The following is an 18,023-nucleotide window of genomic DNA, read 5'->3' as shown; positions in this document are numbered from 1 at the left end:
GAATGCTACCAGATGTGTGACCTCACCGAAGTCTTTCTAATATGGGCTCTCACTGAAGGTTTTCGGTTGTGTGTTCTCAGCGAAGGCTACCAGATATGTGTTCTCAGCGAAGGCTATCAGATATGTTTCCTCACCGAAGGCTACCAGATGTCAGTTTTCCCCGAAGGATACCAGATGTGTTATCTCACCGTAGGCTATCAGATTTGAGACCTCACCGAAATCTATCGAATATGTGCTCTCATTGAAGGTTTTCGGATGTGTGTTCTCAGCAAAGGCTACCAGATGTGTATCCCTTCCGAAGGGTTTCACACGTGTGTCCACACCGAAGGGACCCGTGGAGATCCGGGGTAGAATAGGTCTTCAGCAACCCGTGCGTGCCGTAAAAGACGACTGTGCTTGTCTTGAGAGGCGACTAACGGGATCGCGTGGTTGATGCATGTCATCGTATCCCAACTGCGTAGATCGATGATCATGATATTAATCACTGGATTGTCTGGTCCAGACTCGATCATTTACAGACAGCCATCATGTAGCTGGAATATTGCTGAATGCGGCGTTAAACAACAAACCTCACCGAAGGCTATCAAATTGTGGTTTCACCGAAGGCTACCAGATGTGTGTCCTCTTTGAAGGCTATCAGATGTGTGTACTCCTCGAAGGCTAACAAGTCCAGTTGAGATCGCGTCAGACTCGCAAACAATTGAGTTTCACCTGTCACTCAACATCATAATTATCTACATGTTCGTAGGCTGATACAACAATCACATTACTGTTTAGGAGACCCTTGTGATACGTCCACGGCATGTACTAGTATCTACTACCCTGAAGCCATACACACTGAGTGCAGTTGTTGCAAAGTTATGTAGAGTTGTATGTTAATATGAAGTGTATAGGCCTGCCCACAATCCGTAGCGGGGCGCATATAAACCTGCACAAAATATGCATAGTTACTCTTAAATGAAATAGACCACGTCCTAGGTTATTCTCTTGGTGTAATCAGTGTGTAGTGTTGCCACCTGGACAGACGCCACAGTCAAAAATAACCTGCGCGACCTTGTGCAGTATCATCTGTCGACAGAGCGGGTGACATATCTTTTGTCAACGCGCCAGTGAAGGGCACAGTCTGACACACACGCTGCATCTCCAACTACCTGATTCGGGTCAGTTATTTCTTGCGAGAAGGGTGGGTCTCAGTCGAGACAGGTTTATCCAACAGGCAACGCAAGACATCTATATTCATATTAGACATTACCGAGAACAGGAGGGGTACGTTTGTACATGTTTCTAAACCGTGAGTCCCATCCAGGTAAGTTTTAAACACCTGGGTGATACAATGTCTGGATTTTCTATATACGAAATAACGTCTATTGACAGAGTAAGCAGTAATGTAATAATCGATAACGTCTTAAATGTAGGTTGATATAGTTTAGCTTATATGTATTCACTTTATATAAATGTGTTGTCTTTTCTGTGTCGTTCCAGTGGTTCGTATAGGATCATATATCATGGCGTCTAAAGCTCAGTGTCCGCATTGTTGTGTTTGTAAGAAGCCATACAAGTACAAAGGGATAGATCCGTACCTTCTTCCGTGTTTACATGCAGCCTGTGCTGGGTGCATTAGCGTTCAACGTGAAACAATAACATGCCTGTTATGCAGAGAGTCATTTGACAAAGAGCAATTCATTTTCCTAAATGATACCGTCACTCAAGTAGAAACCCTTGCCACTACCCTAAAACACAAGCCATCGGAGATCAAATGCACCAACAAAGATCATAGCCTGGATGCAGTATCCTGGTGCAAGGATTGCGAGTCCTTCTTCTGTCAATCGTGTCAAGCTGCACACAATCAGGTGAGGAGTTCCAGCACCCATGGGATGGTGTCTCTGAAGGACATGAAGCCAGCGGATGTGCGTTCACAGAAGTCGCTTTGTCCAGACCATGAATCGTATGCTCTGGATCTTTACGATGAAACGTGTGAGATTATCATTTGTTCAAAATGTGCTCGGTCAAATCATAAGCATTGTAAGACTGAGGAGTTAGACGAGGCTGCTGGTGCCGTGGAGGAAGACACAATAGAAGATAAGAGTAAATTGGCAGCCAAGTTACAACATTTCAAGGATATGATCGACGAATCAAACACAAAACAGGAGACGATGAAGGATAGGCACAACGATTTGAAGGATTTGTTGTCACAAAGATTTAACAGCCTCCGTGACTTGATTACAAAACGAGAAGCGGAATTGAGGAAAACCTTGGAGTTCAGACACCTGTCTGAGATGGATGAGGCTGCGAGGGTCAGTAACAATCTCAGGCGGATTGTCAGGTTATGCAAGAACACCCATGATTACACAGGGAAACTGCTGGAGCATGGAAACACGAGCGACATCCTGATGCTGAGGAAGTATGTGAAGTTCAGGACAGAAATGGCTTTATCTGAGGAGGCCGAGATGTTTGAAGTTGTACCAGTTCATGTAACATTTTCGAGGGAGAAAATACAATCATTTGAAAATGTTTTACAAACCGTGTGCGACATTGAGACCAAGGAGGGGGATGATGGCAGCTTTATGAATTTGTATGCCAATTTTGAGGGACCAAACAGTGATACTGAAACTTCTGAGAAAGGTATGGCTTGAATTTTTGTTGAATTCCAATGAAAGCCGTCCCAAAAAGATTACATATGTTTTGTTTTTTTCTGAAAGAGCATTGAATAATAATATTCATTGTGATTTGGTCGTGAACTCTCACAGGAGCACTGGAACATATTATGTTGCAAAAGTTTCATCAATAGAGCATTACATCAAGATGGTTGTGTGTGTTATAGAACTAAATACATCAGGGTATTTTACAAATCCCTCAGCATTGCTATTTTTAGGATGTTTAAATACTTGTACATTCTGCATTTTCATAGGTAACGGTTGTCAGTATTACCTTTCTGATTCATGTCATATGGTTGAGAAATGCTTTAACATCGAGTTGCAAACACAACATTTAGTTTTTGTTCCAGTCATGAACAATCCGCAATCATGTTTATGGGTTGTTGAGAACATTTGTGATTTATGTCAACAGCTGTCGCTTACAGGAGGAGAACCTAGACACGTGAAAGCTGATAATATTTTATGAAAGCAACGATGATGACATCCTTTAAGATTTACCTTGAAATGAAAACATAATAAATATATAAATGTGTGTGTGTGTGTGTGTGCTTTCGCATCATTGACATGCACTATGTTTCAGATCCCCAAGCACAGGGAAACTATCTTCCAATGTTTTCAACAGTGGACGAGAGTAAACTTTCAGACATGATATCAGGTACTGACACATCTGAACTGATTTATTGAACTTTTGTTTTTCAAACCTCGTGCTGATTTGGGTAAGGATAATTTCAACATTATGAATTGTGCATTAAAGAAAAACAAATAACTGTTATGTAATAATATGACAAAGTTAAATAAAAAACACAAAACGTTCTCTGAATTGGCTTACATAACATTAAACATTTTCATGATGCAGAAACGGAGCCCCTTGACATGGATCCTGACACCGAAGAAGAAAAGGAAAGAGAACACAACGAAGAAAACGAAGAGGACAACGGAGAAGAGTTGATCACTGGCAATCATGTTTTGTCATGTAAGTAGATGCGCAGATGATCAACAATGGTTATCACAATATTACCTTCATGTCAGTAGAGAATGCTTAATAAATCATATAAATGTAAAGAAAAGAGACTACAGTTGAGAAAACAATAATGATACTCAATGATTTACAGAATCAAGGTATTCTACTGAAACAATGTGTTGGTACATTGCAGATCCTGCTTTGTCGTTTGACGTGGAAAGAATCAACAGCAATAAGGTCCATGTCAACAACAAAGGGTTCCTGGTCAATAGTAAAGTCTCCCAAGAAAGGAAAGTAGGTCAGTATGTTGGGACAACGGCTATTACACCTCTACCCAAAGACAAAGTCAGCTATTGGGAGGTTGAGTCAGACTTCAACGTGGCCTCTGAAATGCAACAACATGGCCTACTTATGGAAATAGGTGTGGCTAGGGGAGCATGCCTGGACAACAGCTACTGCATGAGCGGGCAGAAAGGATCGATGTGTCTCGCCATCGCACACTGCTCTACACACAAAGGAGTCTGTGCAAAGATCTGGAGCAATGGCCAGAAGATGAGATGCTACGAAAACGTTTTGTCGACCAGTCCAGGAACATCTGACACACTGCGACATGGGCTTCTGTTTGACGGTACCAGGAACACCCTCACTATATTTGACCTCAACACCATAGCTGAACTTGTGACACTGGACACAGAAGAACAGGCAGATGACTACTGGCCCGTGTTCGGAGCATACAACTCTTCCCTTGCTGCTGTTCAGATGAAGCTGGTGTCGGGAAAAGAAATAAATATTTTAAAATCAAAGACAAAAATGCTGAAGGGAGCAATGGAGTGATTTGTAGCTTATATTGCTATTGAACATTTTCGTGGGAGTAGATGATGATAAATAATCAGTGAGGTGTTTCTTACGACTGTTTTTTTTACTGATTGATAACATCACTATCTACATTCGCATATTGTTTTCTTAACACAGTCCATTTAAAAAAGTGTATATGCATACCAATTATTGTACAGTTATATATTAGATGTACCTAAACGTTCTTACCAACATATTGCCAAGGCATGTGTTAATGCAGCAGCTTAATCTGCTGAACAGCCAAGCAGATGCGTGTGTTGTCTGTTTCATGCCAAGAATTGTACTTGTGTATTATTTTACTATTTACCCGTTTCGCCATTGTTAATTCAATTCGTAACTGTGAAAATCTAAAAGTTCATTCCAAGCCACAAGATACATGATAAACATACCGTATATGTAAGTAATGTACACCACATATACAGTTTTCTTATCTACACATTTATCAAAATTTTCCCCATCTTCATCATAATGACTGTACAAACTGTCATGATTTCTCTCTGTGGTTAAACTATAGATATGAAGTTAAAATGACAAAATTGGTGTGTGTGTGTGTATACAAGGTGTAAAATACATTATTTGTACCTGCGTTATGTTGATGGTTAAAGATAAATATATGTTCAAGGTTATGTGCAAGGATATGTTTATATTGTTTCGCTGCATGTATATGATACAAAGAATAATAAAAAGCGCTTCTTATGACTTTGGAAAGGGTATTGTCGCTTCTTTGTCAGCTATTCTCCAAACAGGGAGCAAAAACTAGCCAGATATGAACTCATAATACTTTTGAAACTAATCTTAATGATTTAATCATCCCAATTGAGTTTCATTTGAACCCACTCTCATCCTGCCGCTCATACATACACAGATACTCTATCAGATTACGCACAAATCACTAAAACTCCTTCATGACTATGACCGCCTCCCTGGTCGAGTGGATAGGGCGCCTTCACAGAAAGCGGAAGATCCGGGGTTCGATCCCCGGTCGCGTCATACCAAAAGGAGCTAAAAGATGATATTTGCCAGGCGCTAGGCAGGAAGGGGATAAAACAAGGATTGGTCTGCCCGGAGACAATTAATAAGTTGGGTATCCAAGTGAAATTTTGCACCTCACCTCACCTCACCTCACCTCACCTCACCTCACCTCACCGCCTCCGTGATCGATTGGAAAGAGCGTCTGGCCGGGAACGGAATGTCGTTGGTTAGATCCCCGGACGCGTCATAACAAAGGTACTTGATGTTACCCTGCCTGGCGCTCGTCATTAAGGGGCTAAAACAAGGGCAAGTCGGCTCGGAGTCAGTATACCGTGTTTGAGTGGGGTAGACATGTCAAACGGAGGCATGGTATATCAGTGAGCATACACACATACGCTATGTAAGGAAAAAAATCATGAACGCGAAGTTAAACCCCAGTTCACCTCACCTCCTCTCACCCGAGACGTTTACTGGACTCGGTCGTCATCTGATATACGGACATTATATACTCCAATACATACACACCGCTACACATTACCATTCAACTTACATTCAGCGTGAATACACATACTCAAAACTGTTGATCTTCCATGAACTATCCAACATACAATCAAGCATGAGAGCACACTCAGAATAGCTATAAATACACAGTTATTCACAATACAAACGACTATGAACATACGCAGAATAATCATTAGAATACCTGGCCCAGAAGTGTTTGCACAATAATTCATACTACATATGACTTTCTGCAATAATGATGGTGATTTGACATATACATGTACGTACAATGACGACTGCCAAAACACTATCTATAACTTCGTGTCATATCATTTACACATATACCACACATAGTTCAATTGTGAGAGAAATCGTAGTTGTCATACTTATTCGATGTATATATCTATCTATCTACATATCTATATATCTATATCTATCTTTCTATCTACATACATATGTCTATATTATCTATATCTATATCTATCTATCTATCTATCTATCTATCTATCTATCTATCTATAGGTATGTGTATATATATAATGTATATATATATAATGTATTTGTATATACTGTGAAGATCCGGGTTAGAATTGGCCTTCAGCAACCCGTGTGTGTGTAATAAATATGTATGCTAGAAAATAATGTGTTACAGTGAATGTGCAAATTTACCAGAACTATGCAGATATTTACTAAAACATATTGGGAAAATTTCACAACAGCCTTATCGACCGAAGCTGCGTGAACATTTTCATAGGCTATCCTGATAATCAGGTCACTTTCTGTTGTACACCACGCACTCCTGGCACACAACAAGCCACTTACATAATCTACACACATTACAGACATCGCACAGTCCAATCACTCTCTCGTGACACCATTCAAATCAAGATAAAAAGATAATGCAGTGTTGAGTCTTTACTCAAGCAGTTGGCCCATATATGGATGAGCACAGGTCTGTATAATAGAGCTCACGACTTGCAGCGACGTGCAGTGCACATGAGTCAATATGCACAGCATGATGATTGAGGGCTTATCTCTAAAGACATATAAGGTACAACTGTCCAGGAAGTGTAAAGTGTTGAATCACAACGTGTGTGATTGAGTAAGTTGTTTTTAACGCCGCGTTGAACAGTATATCAGTTATGTCAGAGCTTAATGCGAGACCAGAGCACAAGATGGTGCAGATTACAGATGTTTTCTTTAACGTAAACCCATAAGGAAGAGTATAATGGGGAGGACGGATTCATTCTGGTATTCTACGGCAGAGGTTTTGAAGCACTCTGACAATTTAATATATTTTGAAAAGTTTTTTTTAACACTTATACACATACTAAAATCTGGGGCAGTGATAGGAGTAAAGGTAATTTGAGGTCAAGCTAACGTTTGAAAGAACTTGGTGTAATTTTGTCAGCTTGTTGGGTAGGTCTAAAACGTTTACCACTTTGGTGAAATCCACAAACACTGTAATAGTGTTGAAAAACCCAGAAACATAATCAGGGCATACAAGGATTCGAATTGACGAGAAGTATAAATGTGGAATAATTCGTGTAATTGGTTGACGCATATTAAAGTGCGACATCAACCACCTGGCATATCGAACCAGTGAGTGGCAGGACTCAGGTAAGGCTGTGAGCAGTACAAAGAGCGGAAGCACTTCGGGAGGTGGAAAGTAGGGAAGCACTGCCAAGGGTTAAAGCACTGAGGAAGCAGTGTACAGAGCGGGAGTGGAAAGTGTAAATAGTGGAAGCAGTCGGGTTATACTTAGGACGTGGAAAAAGTGAAAACAATCGGATCTACTTATGGACTTTAAATAGTGGTATCAGTCGGATTATACTGGGGACGGGAAAAGGTGAAGGTAATCGGATCTACTTAGGAAGTATAATAGTGGAAGCAGTCGGGTTATACTTAGGACATGGAAAAAGTGAAAGCAATCGGATCTGCTTAGGAAGTTTAAATAGTGGAAGCAGTCGGGTTATACTTAGGACGGTAAAAAGTGAAGGAAATCGGATCTACTTAGCAAGCCTAAATAGTGGAGGCAGTCGGGTTATACTTAGGACGTGGAAAAAGTGGAAGCAATCGGATCTACTTAGGAAGCGTAAATAGTGGAAGCAGCCCGGTTATACTTAGGACGTGGAAAAAGTGAAAACAATCGGATCTACTTATGGACTTTAAATAGTGGTAGCAGTCGGATTGTACTGGGGACGGGAAAAAGTGAAGGTAATCGGATCTACTTAGGAAGTATAATAGTGGAAGCAGTCGGGTTATAGTTAGGATGTGGAAAAAGTGAAAGCAATCGGATCTGCTTAGGAAAAATAAATAGAGGAAGCATTCGGGTTATACTTAGGACGTGGAAAGAGTGACGGCAATCGGATCTACTTAGGAAGTGTAAATAGTGGAAGCAGTCGGGTTATACTTAGGACGTCGAAAAAGTGGAAGCAATCGGATCTACGTAGGAAGTGTTAACAGTGGAAGCAGTCGGGTTATACTTAGGACGTGGAAAGAGTGACGGCAATCGGGTCTACTTAGGAAGTGTAAATAGTGGAAGCAGTCGGGTTATACTTGTGGAGTGTAAAATGATGAAGCAGTCAGGTTAAACCTTGGAAGTGGAAAGAAAGTTGAAGCAATAGGGTTATACTTGGGGGATGGAAAGTGCTGAAACAGTCGGGTTAAACTTGGAAAGTGGGAAGAGCGTAGGTACAACCTATTTTGGAGGAGCAGCGCCAATGATGACCTTAATAATATCTGTACTTAGCTATACTTAATGTTGTATGTAGTAGTAAACCTGGATGCAGAGTTACACGACATTAACACACACACCGCAAGTGGACATCTACAAGTTCCACCCGTTGTAAACGATTTGATCACAAATATCCAGTTGTTTTGCAGGTTAAGAAATAATATTTTTCATGGTATCTAAAACCACTGCAATGTCTCCATTAAAACCTAAAATGTGTCAGATTTTGACAAGTACAGCCTTCATTAAGTATACATATATAGTTGGGTAGTCAGTACGGTACTCGTGACTGAATGAGGGTACAGGAGATATATTTAGAGAGATGATTAAATTAAGTTCGATAATAATGACCATGTTACAGTCCTTAGCTTTACATTTAGTGTAGATAAAAAAAACACTTTTGCACTGCATATCAGCTTAGTCGGTCAGAGTGTGTCACCTATCATGTGACACACGGCCATCAACTACAGCTTATCAGAGTGTCGGCTGTCATTTTGTGGTTCGAAGTTTACAAACGCCCCCAGTCATACACGTCCTGTGGATGGTGTCTCCACGACGGTAGCTAACGGAGTCTAATGTCTGAATTTCTAAGCGAAAGCCTTTGAACAACATCATCCAACCATCGCAATACGAACATCGAAGCTGAATTATACTGGTAAGGAGAATATCGCCTTAAAAATTATATATGAATAATAATCTCCATACAGGTTAAATGACGTCCTGAAGGTACATTATTTTAATTACCTGTTATAATCTTAGACATACTGATTTTGTACATATACCTAATTTTCGTTTATAAGGTTTCCAACATCATGGCCACCAAAATCACAGTTAGAATCCCACAATGCAGTGCTTGTGAGACGCCATTCAGATACAAAGGAGCCGAGCCATACCTTCTCCCTTGTTTACATCCTGTGTGTGCTGATTGCATCGGAGCTGAATGCGAAACGGTACAGTGTTCATTTTGTAGATATTCTTTCGACAAAAGAACGATCGTTTTGCCAAAGGACCATGTCACTGAAATGGATATACTATCCTCAACCCTCAAATTGAAGCCATCAGAGGTCACATGCACCAATAAAGACCACGGTAATTCAGCAAAGACTGCCAGGTCATGGTGTAGGAACTGCCAGGCCATGTTTTGTAGGTCATGTGAATCTGCTCACAACCAAGTTAAGACGTCCAGGACCCATCAGATGTTGCCAGTGGGAGATATGAAAGCAGGTGGACTGACGCCCCCCAGTGCCCTCTGTACTGATCACGATGAGTACTTTCTTGACCTTTACGATGAAACTTGTGAGACTCTCATTTGTTCTAAATGCGTACGGTCAGAACATAAGCATTGTGTTGTGCAGGAACTGGAAGATGCAGCTAATGTGGGGAAAAGCACGACGAAACAACGCAAAGCTAAATTAGAAGAAAAGTTACAAGAAATCCGGAAAGCGATGACAGAAACCAAAACAACGCGAGAGAATTCGGAAGCAAGTTACAACGACTCAAAGACACTCCTGTCAAATAGATTCCATCATCTAAAGGTGTGCCTCACCAAACGTGAAGCAGAACTACAAGAAGAATTAGACTCCAAGCATAGACTTAACCTGGTGGACATTTCAAGGATTAACTTGGGATTGCAAAACGTTCTACGTAAATGTGAGGACACACATGACTTTACTGAAAAACTGCTGAAATATGGGCCTCCCAGTGATATCCTGATGCTGGAGAAATGCATGAAAATACAGACGGAAAACTGTTTAGCTGAGGATGTTGCGGGGGCTGAGGTTGAAGCAATGCAACTGTCCTTCTCGAAGGACCAGATGGAACATCTTGAAGAAGTTATTTCATCCATTGGAACAACTGAGTCTGACATTCACAGCCAAGACAAGGAAAACGACAAGAAGGGCTCAGGTTAGAAATAAATGAAAGAAATTTTTGATAATGGTATTTTTAAACAATTAAAAAGAGATTTAATGTCAAATCAAATTTGTAACTTATGTGACGCCCGAACAACAGCAGAGATAGGATTGAAATATCATTGTCTAAAACGATAAAATTGTTGTGCTATGGTAACATTGAAACTGTATAATGCCAAACGAAATGAACATACCTTTACACGTTTGCTTGGATCATATTTGCATTAACTTCTTCTTCAGCCGAGAAACGTCACCTTGAGCCAGTAGAAGAGAGATTGTGTAAGTGAAATCATTCCACACCAAACGTGTTTCTTTTTTTCGCACATTTGAAGCAAACGGAGCAACGTGGAAAACACATCAACAACTTGTTTGTTCTGAATTCAATGTTGTTAATATGTCATAATAATGAAGGCAATAGCTTTAATAATTAACAATTTTAAAATAACATGCATGATAATCTGCTTGACTCAAATATTGTCCTTAGATTTTCCTAGTCTATATCTAAAGTCCGAATTCGGCATTTGATTTTGAAAGGATTAAAACGAATAAGGTTTATGTAAAAAAACATCAGGTTTACCAGGGTTTCTCCAGAGAGGAATCCCACAATGTATGAACAATTTGATCTGCATGCATGCATTGTATGTTTATTTGACCTTTTCCGGTTTCATGAGTATCCTTGATAATTTATCTAATATAGACTGAGTTTTAATTCAGGTAAATTACGTTCAGTGAAGAAACATTTATCCCGATTACATAGCATGTATATGGGTTTGTTGAAAACATTTATATTGTATGTTAGCAGCTTTCTTTGAAGATGATAGTGGTTAAAGCGTTCGCTCTTTACGCAAATGGCTGAAGCTTATTTCTTGTGTCCCCACCGTAATATTGCCGGACTCACACACTCTTAGTTACCACATATCTTGGTGTTTGTCATCACTGACAATATGTAAATGTTGTTTCAGTATGTTTGTAATTATTTTGAATTTGGTGTAGAAAATACGAGAATCTGCCTCTGTGAAATCTGGTTCAGAATCAGCTGCAACATCAAAAGCGTGACGCCAAGCTAATAGTTTAAAGACTGTGCATTACAGACAAATCAATAACTGTAATAAAACGAAATAATACGCATGGGGAAACTGAATGAAACAAAACATGCACTGGAATCTTTTTTATTACACTGAACGTATCTTTATGCAGACACGGAAACACTAATGTCAGCGTAGAAACATTAATTATGATTAGAACATATTACAGTGAGTGGGAATATTCCAGCAATATCACGGCGGGGGACATTAGAAATGGGCTTCACACATTGTACCCATGTGGGGATCGATCCCGGGTCTTCGGCGTGACGAATGAACGCTTTAACCACCAGACTAGCCACAGACCCAGTAAATAGTGCGAGCGTAAAGAATTCAGAGATTACAATTTAGAAAAAAATAATGATACCAAATGATATGCAGAAACAAGGTGTTGGTACATTGCAGATCCTGCTTTGTCGTTTGACGTGGAAAGAATCAACAACAATAAGGTCCATGTCAACAACAAAGGGTTCCTGGTTAATAGTAAAGTCTCCCAAGAAAGGAAACTAGGTCAGTATGTTGGGACAACGGCTATTACACCTCTACCCAAAGACAAAGTCAGCTATTGGGAGGTGGAGTCAGACTTCAACGTGGCCTCTGAAATGCAACATGGCCTACTTATGGAAATAGGTGTGGCTAGGGGAGCATGCCTGGACAACAGCTACTGCATGAGCGGGCAGAAAGGATCCATGTGTCTCGTCATCGCACACTGCTCTACACACAAAGGAGGCTGTGCAAAGATCTGGAGCAATGGCCAGAAGATGAGATGCTACGAAAACGTTTTGTCGACCAGTCCAGGAACATCTGACACACTGCGACATGGGCTTCTGTTTGACGGTACCAGGAACACCCTCACTATATTTGACCTCAACACCATAGCTGAACTTGTGACATTAGACACAGAAAAACAGGCAGATGACTACTGGCCCGTGTTCGGAGCATACAACTCTTCCCTTGCTGCTGTTCAGATAAGGCTGGTGTCGGGAAAAGAAATAAATATTTTAAAATCAAAGACAAAAATGCTGAAGGGAGCAATGGAGTGATTTGTAGCTAATATTGCTATTGAAAATTTTCGTGGGAGTAGATGATGATAAATAATCAGTGAGGTGTTTCTTACGGCTGTTTATTGGACTGATTGATAAAGTTCGCATATTGTTTTCTTAAAACAGTCCATTTAAAAAAGTATATATGCATGCCAATTATTGTACAGTTACATATTAGATGTACCTGAACGTTCTTACCAACATAGTGCCAAGGCATGTGTTAATGCAGCAGCTTAATCCGCTGAACAGCCAAGCAGATGTGTGTGTTGTCTTTTTCGAGATGCTACGAAAACGTTTTGTCGACCAGTCCAGGAACATCTGACACACTGCGACATGGGCTTCTGTTTGACGGTACCAGGAACACCCTCACTATATTTGACCTCAACACCATAGCTGAACTTGTGACATTAGACACAGAAAAACAGGCAGATGACTACTGGCCCGTGTTCGGAGCATACAACTCTTCCCTTGCTGCTGTTCAGATAAGGCTGGTGTCGGGAAAAGAAATAAATATTTTAAAATCAAAGACAAAAATGCTGAAGGGAGCAATGGAGTGATTTGTAGCTTATATTGCTATTGAAAATTTTCGTGGGAGTAGATGATGATAAATAATCAGTGAGGTGTTTCTTACGGCTGTTTATTGGACTGATTGATAAAGTTCGCATATTGTTTTCTTAAAACAGTCCATTTAAAAAAGTATATATGCATGCCAATTATTGTACAGTTACATATTAGATGTACCTAAACGTTCTTACCAACATAGTGCCAAGGCATGTGTTAATGCAGCAGCTTAATCCGCTGAACAGCCAAGCAGATGTGTGTGTTGTCTTTTTCGAGATGCTACGAAAACGTTTTGTCGACCAGTCCAGGAACATCTGACACACTGCGACATGGGCTTCTGTTTGACGGTACCAGGAACACCCTCACTATATTTGACCTCAACACCCTAGCTGAACTTGTGACACTAGACACAGAAGAACAGGCAGATGACCTCTGGCCCGTGTTTGGAGCATACAACTCTTGCCTAGCTGCTGTTCAGATGAAGCTGGTGTCGGGAAAAGAGATACAATTACCACTGTGGAAGAAATCGTTATTGGAGAAAGCCATGGCTTTTTCGGTAGCTAGACAGTAGCACAACAGAATTAGCAACACTGCTTATAACGCAGATGTTTATCACCGGTGATCATCTTTGAGTTGTCTGTACTAATACATGACACTGTTTTAGGAATATCAACTTCCTTTATTCCAACTCTATTCACAAACGAAATACCTTTGAATCGTCTTGACAAAGAATAAAAGAAGTTGATATCCATAAAATGTGTCATGTATTCATGTTCTTCAAACTTCTAAATGCCTATTAAAGACTTTGTACTAAGTTTAGCATATTCATAATTGCATGCTTCCATCATCACCATTGTAAATTATTTAATGTCGTTATCCAGTGTGGAAATAGTAGTAATCACATTATCGATGTTTTATTTCTTATTTTTAAAAGCCAATCTGTGATTATCGCTATGTATACTTACATACGATGAAAACGCATCATCAGCTTTATTTCGAATGACGTGATAACGATTTTTTGTAACATGATAAAGTATAATGACTTTGTGGCAAATGGCATAATTGTGTGTTTGATTATCTTATACCTAAATACCACGAACAACTTTATTTTATTTTGATGTCCATTTGATCAAATATAACAAAACGGTCGAATACTAGCATGCTCTTCAAGGTGTGTCATTGTATTATTCAACGGATTACAAGCAGCATGGATGAATTAAACCATGTTCATGGATTTCGTTGCCTTCAATGGAACGGTATATGTGTACACATGTTTATAAACACGCGCGCTGCATAAAAAACCTGATAGTCTATCATATATATTTCCAATGTATATGTATATAACAAGTTATTTCTTCAGATGTATAAGCATTAAATATACATTCTACTATATATTTGGGAAGTACCGTTTGGAATATTTAAATATCTTTATGTATAATTACACACTACAAAATGCATACTGCGGTTGCTTCAATACTCCATGGATGTGTGACAATACATATTGTGCAGAAAACACGATAAAATCAACAAAGAAAATGTACTTAAAGTTTTAAGAATAATGGAGATCCTGCTATTTGGCGCTTTTCTATGTACGACTGTGACGTCACAATGCGTTAGCCAATTAAATGCCAAGGAATCACATTCAATTAATGTATTGATGAATCATGTAAATTACTTTGATTAAAGTATTGTTCAATGTATATGTTCGTGTGCTCAATGATTTGAAGAAATATATTTCACTATGACCACTAAAAAATAAACGTCCTCGTATCACCTTGTATGATATGCTTGACTGCAATACTGGGAACTTTGCTTCTGATATACTCACTGACAAAAGAAACGCGAATACCATACATGTTGACTAATATATGAAGAATTATTCCTACTCACGAGTCATTAGATTGGTCGATGCACAAACCAACATCCTGTTCGTTGTGTAAACCGACGCTCGTGAACGCATCACGTCAGCGATCCATGACTGGAGATGCTACATTTGTTTCGTGCAATATTAGCTTGTAAAGTCGTCGAGTATCATTATATTTTTTCCCTTTTTAATTTTTTTAAATTTTGCTCAGGTAGCTAGATATGGAAGGATACGGAAGCGTAGGAGATGTCCTACTATGTCCTACGAAGGAAATACTGAGTCCTACGTAGTGATTCTAGGCCATACCAAGTCCTATGTAAGAGATAGTATCTCCTACGTAGGACTTACTATCTCCTACGTAAGAGATAATAAGTCCTACGCTGGGAGATACTCAGTCCCAGATAGGAGATAGGAAGTCCTACGTGGAAGATAATAAGTCCTACGTAGGAGTTTCTTAGACAAAAAAAAAATGTCACCGTGGCCCGACTACGATTCTGTAGTAGGAAGACATATATTTTAAAATTGTGAAAAAAACATCTATATAAACACAAGAATGCATGATTAATTATGCTCTCTTTATTTTTTTTACATATTCTAATATATTTAATGAGCCAAAATGTTTTTAGTTTTACTATATACATGTATAATCAGATGGCATGGAAGTATTTGACAATGTAATTAGAAAATGATTAGAAATACAAACTAATATTTTGCTGTCAAAAGATATTGCCCGGTAAAAATATAATAAAATCAAATAACATTTCCTAAGTGGTACCTTAACATGACAAACATTTTTTGTGTTATTCATAAATCAATAATGTACTGTCTGTGTATTTGACCAATTTATGTTATTGAACTATTCATAACTAATGTATTTGTCGGAGACTTTAAATTGGATATTAAAACGTTAGATCTGTTTTGACAGTTTCTTGTTCGTAAAACAAGGGATAAAATGTCATCCCCGTCACTAGCCTACACGCAAAAAATCCATATTGTAACTTCAATGAAAGAGTGAGTGGGTGAGTATGGTTTTAGGCCGCTTTTGGCAATATTCCAGCATTATCACGACGGGGGACACCAGAAATGGGCTTCACAGTAATTGAACGAAAACATAAAATGTTTAGTCATTGCTGACACTACAGGTAATATAAGATAATATAATACTTATCAAAAGATACTGAAATGTGCATTCTACATCCATTAAGTACTAACTTAATATATTGAGATTCCATTTTCCAAGGAAATTTATAAGGTCAATGAGAAATACTACTTGAGGTAAAAAGGAATGCATCCATATACATGTATGGCTACGGGACAGTTTGGGAAGTAACATCTCAGACATGGCCAGCCAACCCGTGGTTGAACGCAATAACGTTTCATGATGACGGCGATTAAGCCCGTTTCAACCCACCTCTACCTCCCGTAGCTTCGTATACGTGTGTTAAAATAGAATTCACCTTTGCACTCTAACCAGGAAGTGACCTAGCGACACATACATGACGTGCTGTGTGCCAGGTAGGTGCGTTGTGGATCGTCTCTGATATCAGTATGATCAAATAAGATAATATTCTTCTGTATGAGAAATTACATGTGTTTCATTTAATCACTGGAAGCATTTCATCTGTTACATTGCATATCTTAAGCATAGCTTAACTTCAATCATAAAACATAGTCTTGTTTGACAACGGTAGAAGGATCTATACCGAAACGTCGCCTTTACAGTATTAAAGAAGTTGTTATCCATAAATTGTGTGCACTTAGTCATTCGTCAACTGCTAACTAATGCCAAACAATTAATAAAACACACGTCTAAAGTCTTCACATTAGTGTCGGGTGACAACTAAACAGTCCTACTTTCGTTTTCAAGCGCCGACATGTTCTGGGGCACGACACACTTGCCTGCCCTGTGTGGTCTGCTGATAGAATCTAGCCGTTTCTTTGTCGCTATTCATGAATAGTATGACGACCTCGCGTGTATCGTCCTTCAGCACACAGAAATCACACCTCCCGTGCAGTATAAACAGCTCATTGTTATCGAATTGGTCGAATACCATTAATACACGAATACAAGTGCTTGAAAGGCCATTTATTGACATGTTAATGTAACACGAAATGTGTCAGGTGAATATACAGGTGTGTGTTTGAGATATGTTTGGCTAATCATTCGGTTTTTTTTATTTGAGACGAATGGACAATATATTTGAAACTAATGAGCGATTTGGAAGCGTAGTAGCTGCGTGTGTAGTTACGTTGAATTGGCGAAATTGCGAATTTGATATGTCTTGTTATGCATGTCTTATCAGTGATGGCCTGATGCACATTATTTATTTGATATTATTTTTTATTGTTTAGTGTGTTATTTTCTTTAATTTGCATTTATATTTATTGCATGCTGCAGTTTCTATGTAAACGTCGACCTTTAAATGCATCAAATAGTATCGTGTCAACAGACATGAGAAAAACAAAATTAAAACATAATATTAGTATGTAACATCGGCACATATGAAAACCGCCGATGTCAGTACATGTGAAATAAATGTTGTGGTTAAGATAATGATGCTGTACAGTTGTACGTATTTGTTGCTGTACTGTCGTATATAATGTGTTGGTATCTGAAGGACGTGGTGTTTTCTAATTTGTTTGGCAAATACTCATTATATGTGAGGCGATGTGAAATAAGGGTTAACGTCGCGTCACAAGATTATTACATTTATGTAGCGACGTGCATGCACGTGTGTGTGTGGCTGCTGTGGGTCCGGACTAATGCCGATTTTATAGTGATACCCCACTGAAATACCATACCGCAGGTTAACATGAATACCCAACTCAGACACAGTATACCCCGAGCCGACCAGTTCTTGTTTTAGCCCCTTAATTCCGGGTGGC

At 39.2% G+C, this 18,023-nt stretch overlaps 2 protein-coding genes across 3 annotated transcripts; both read left to right on the top strand.

Moving 5' to 3' along the window:
* The first annotated feature begins 1,049 nt into the window (after positions 1 to 1,049).
* Positions 1,050 to 5,178, top strand: LOC124122771 (tripartite motif-containing protein 45-like). 2 transcript variants are annotated; one of them, XM_048391333.1, is made up of 5 exons: positions 1,050 to 1,306; positions 1,483 to 2,622; positions 3,235 to 3,309; positions 3,511 to 3,627; positions 3,809 to 5,178. In XM_048391333.1, exons 1-5 carry the CDS (start codon positions 1,279 to 1,281, stop codon positions 4,447 to 4,449), a joined length of 2,001 nt encoding a protein of 666 aa, XP_048247290.1. In that variant the 5' UTR covers positions 1,050 to 1,278; the 3' UTR covers positions 4,450 to 5,178. The 2 variants fall into 2 exon arrangements, with proteins under 2 accessions (XP_048247290.1, XP_048247291.1); XM_048391334.1 differs by having other exon boundaries at positions 1,052 to 1,266.
* A 3,983-nt stretch (positions 5,179 to 9,161) lies between these two features.
* On the top strand, positions 9,162 to 13,844 carry LOC124127763. Its single transcript, XM_048391085.1, has 6 exons — positions 9,162 to 9,332; positions 9,478 to 10,582; positions 10,828 to 10,866; positions 12,075 to 12,642; positions 13,020 to 13,199; positions 13,577 to 13,844. The coding sequence occupies exons 2-6, from the start codon at positions 9,490 to 9,492 to the stop codon at positions 13,842 to 13,844; spliced, it is 2,148 nt and encodes a 715-aa protein (XP_048247042.1). The 5' UTR covers positions 9,162 to 9,332; positions 9,478 to 9,489.
* The last annotated feature ends 4,179 nt before the right edge of the window (positions 13,845 to 18,023 follow it).

Source organism: Haliotis rufescens, unplaced genomic scaffold (genome assembly GCF_023055435.1).
Source record: "Haliotis rufescens isolate VD_foot unplaced genomic scaffold, xgHalRufe1.0.p SCAF_9, whole genome shotgun sequence".
Classification (NCBI taxonomy): domain Eukaryota; kingdom Metazoa; phylum Mollusca; class Gastropoda; order Lepetellida; family Haliotidae; genus Haliotis; species Haliotis rufescens.
The sequence above is the reverse complement of the archived record's forward strand: the minus strand, read 5'-3'. Positions and strand labels throughout refer to the sequence as shown.

Bases quoted from the DNA above. Each gene is read 5' to 3' on its own strand.
- LOC124122771 (XM_048391333.1), top strand. From the start codon at position 1,279: ATGTTTCTAAACCGTGAGTCCCATCCAG. The intron at 3,310-3,510 runs GTACTGACACAT...TTCATGATGCAG, and splicing joins ACTTTCAGACATGATATCAG to AAACGGAGCCCCTTGACATG. The intron at 3,628-3,808 runs GTAAGTAGATGC...GGTACATTGCAG, and splicing joins TGGCAATCATGTTTTGTCAT to ATCCTGCTTTGTCGTTTGAC.
- LOC124127763 (XM_048391085.1), top strand. From the start codon at position 9,490: ATGGCCACCAAAATCACAGTTAGAATCCCACAATGCAGTGCTTGTGAG. The intron at 10,867-12,074 runs GTAAGTGAAATC...GGTACATTGCAG, and splicing joins GCCAGTAGAAGAGAGATTGT to ATCCTGCTTTGTCGTTTGAC. The intron at 13,200-13,576 runs GCTGGTGTCGGG...TTTGTCGACCAG, and splicing joins CTTGCTGCTGTTCAGATAAG to TCCAGGAACATCTGACACAC.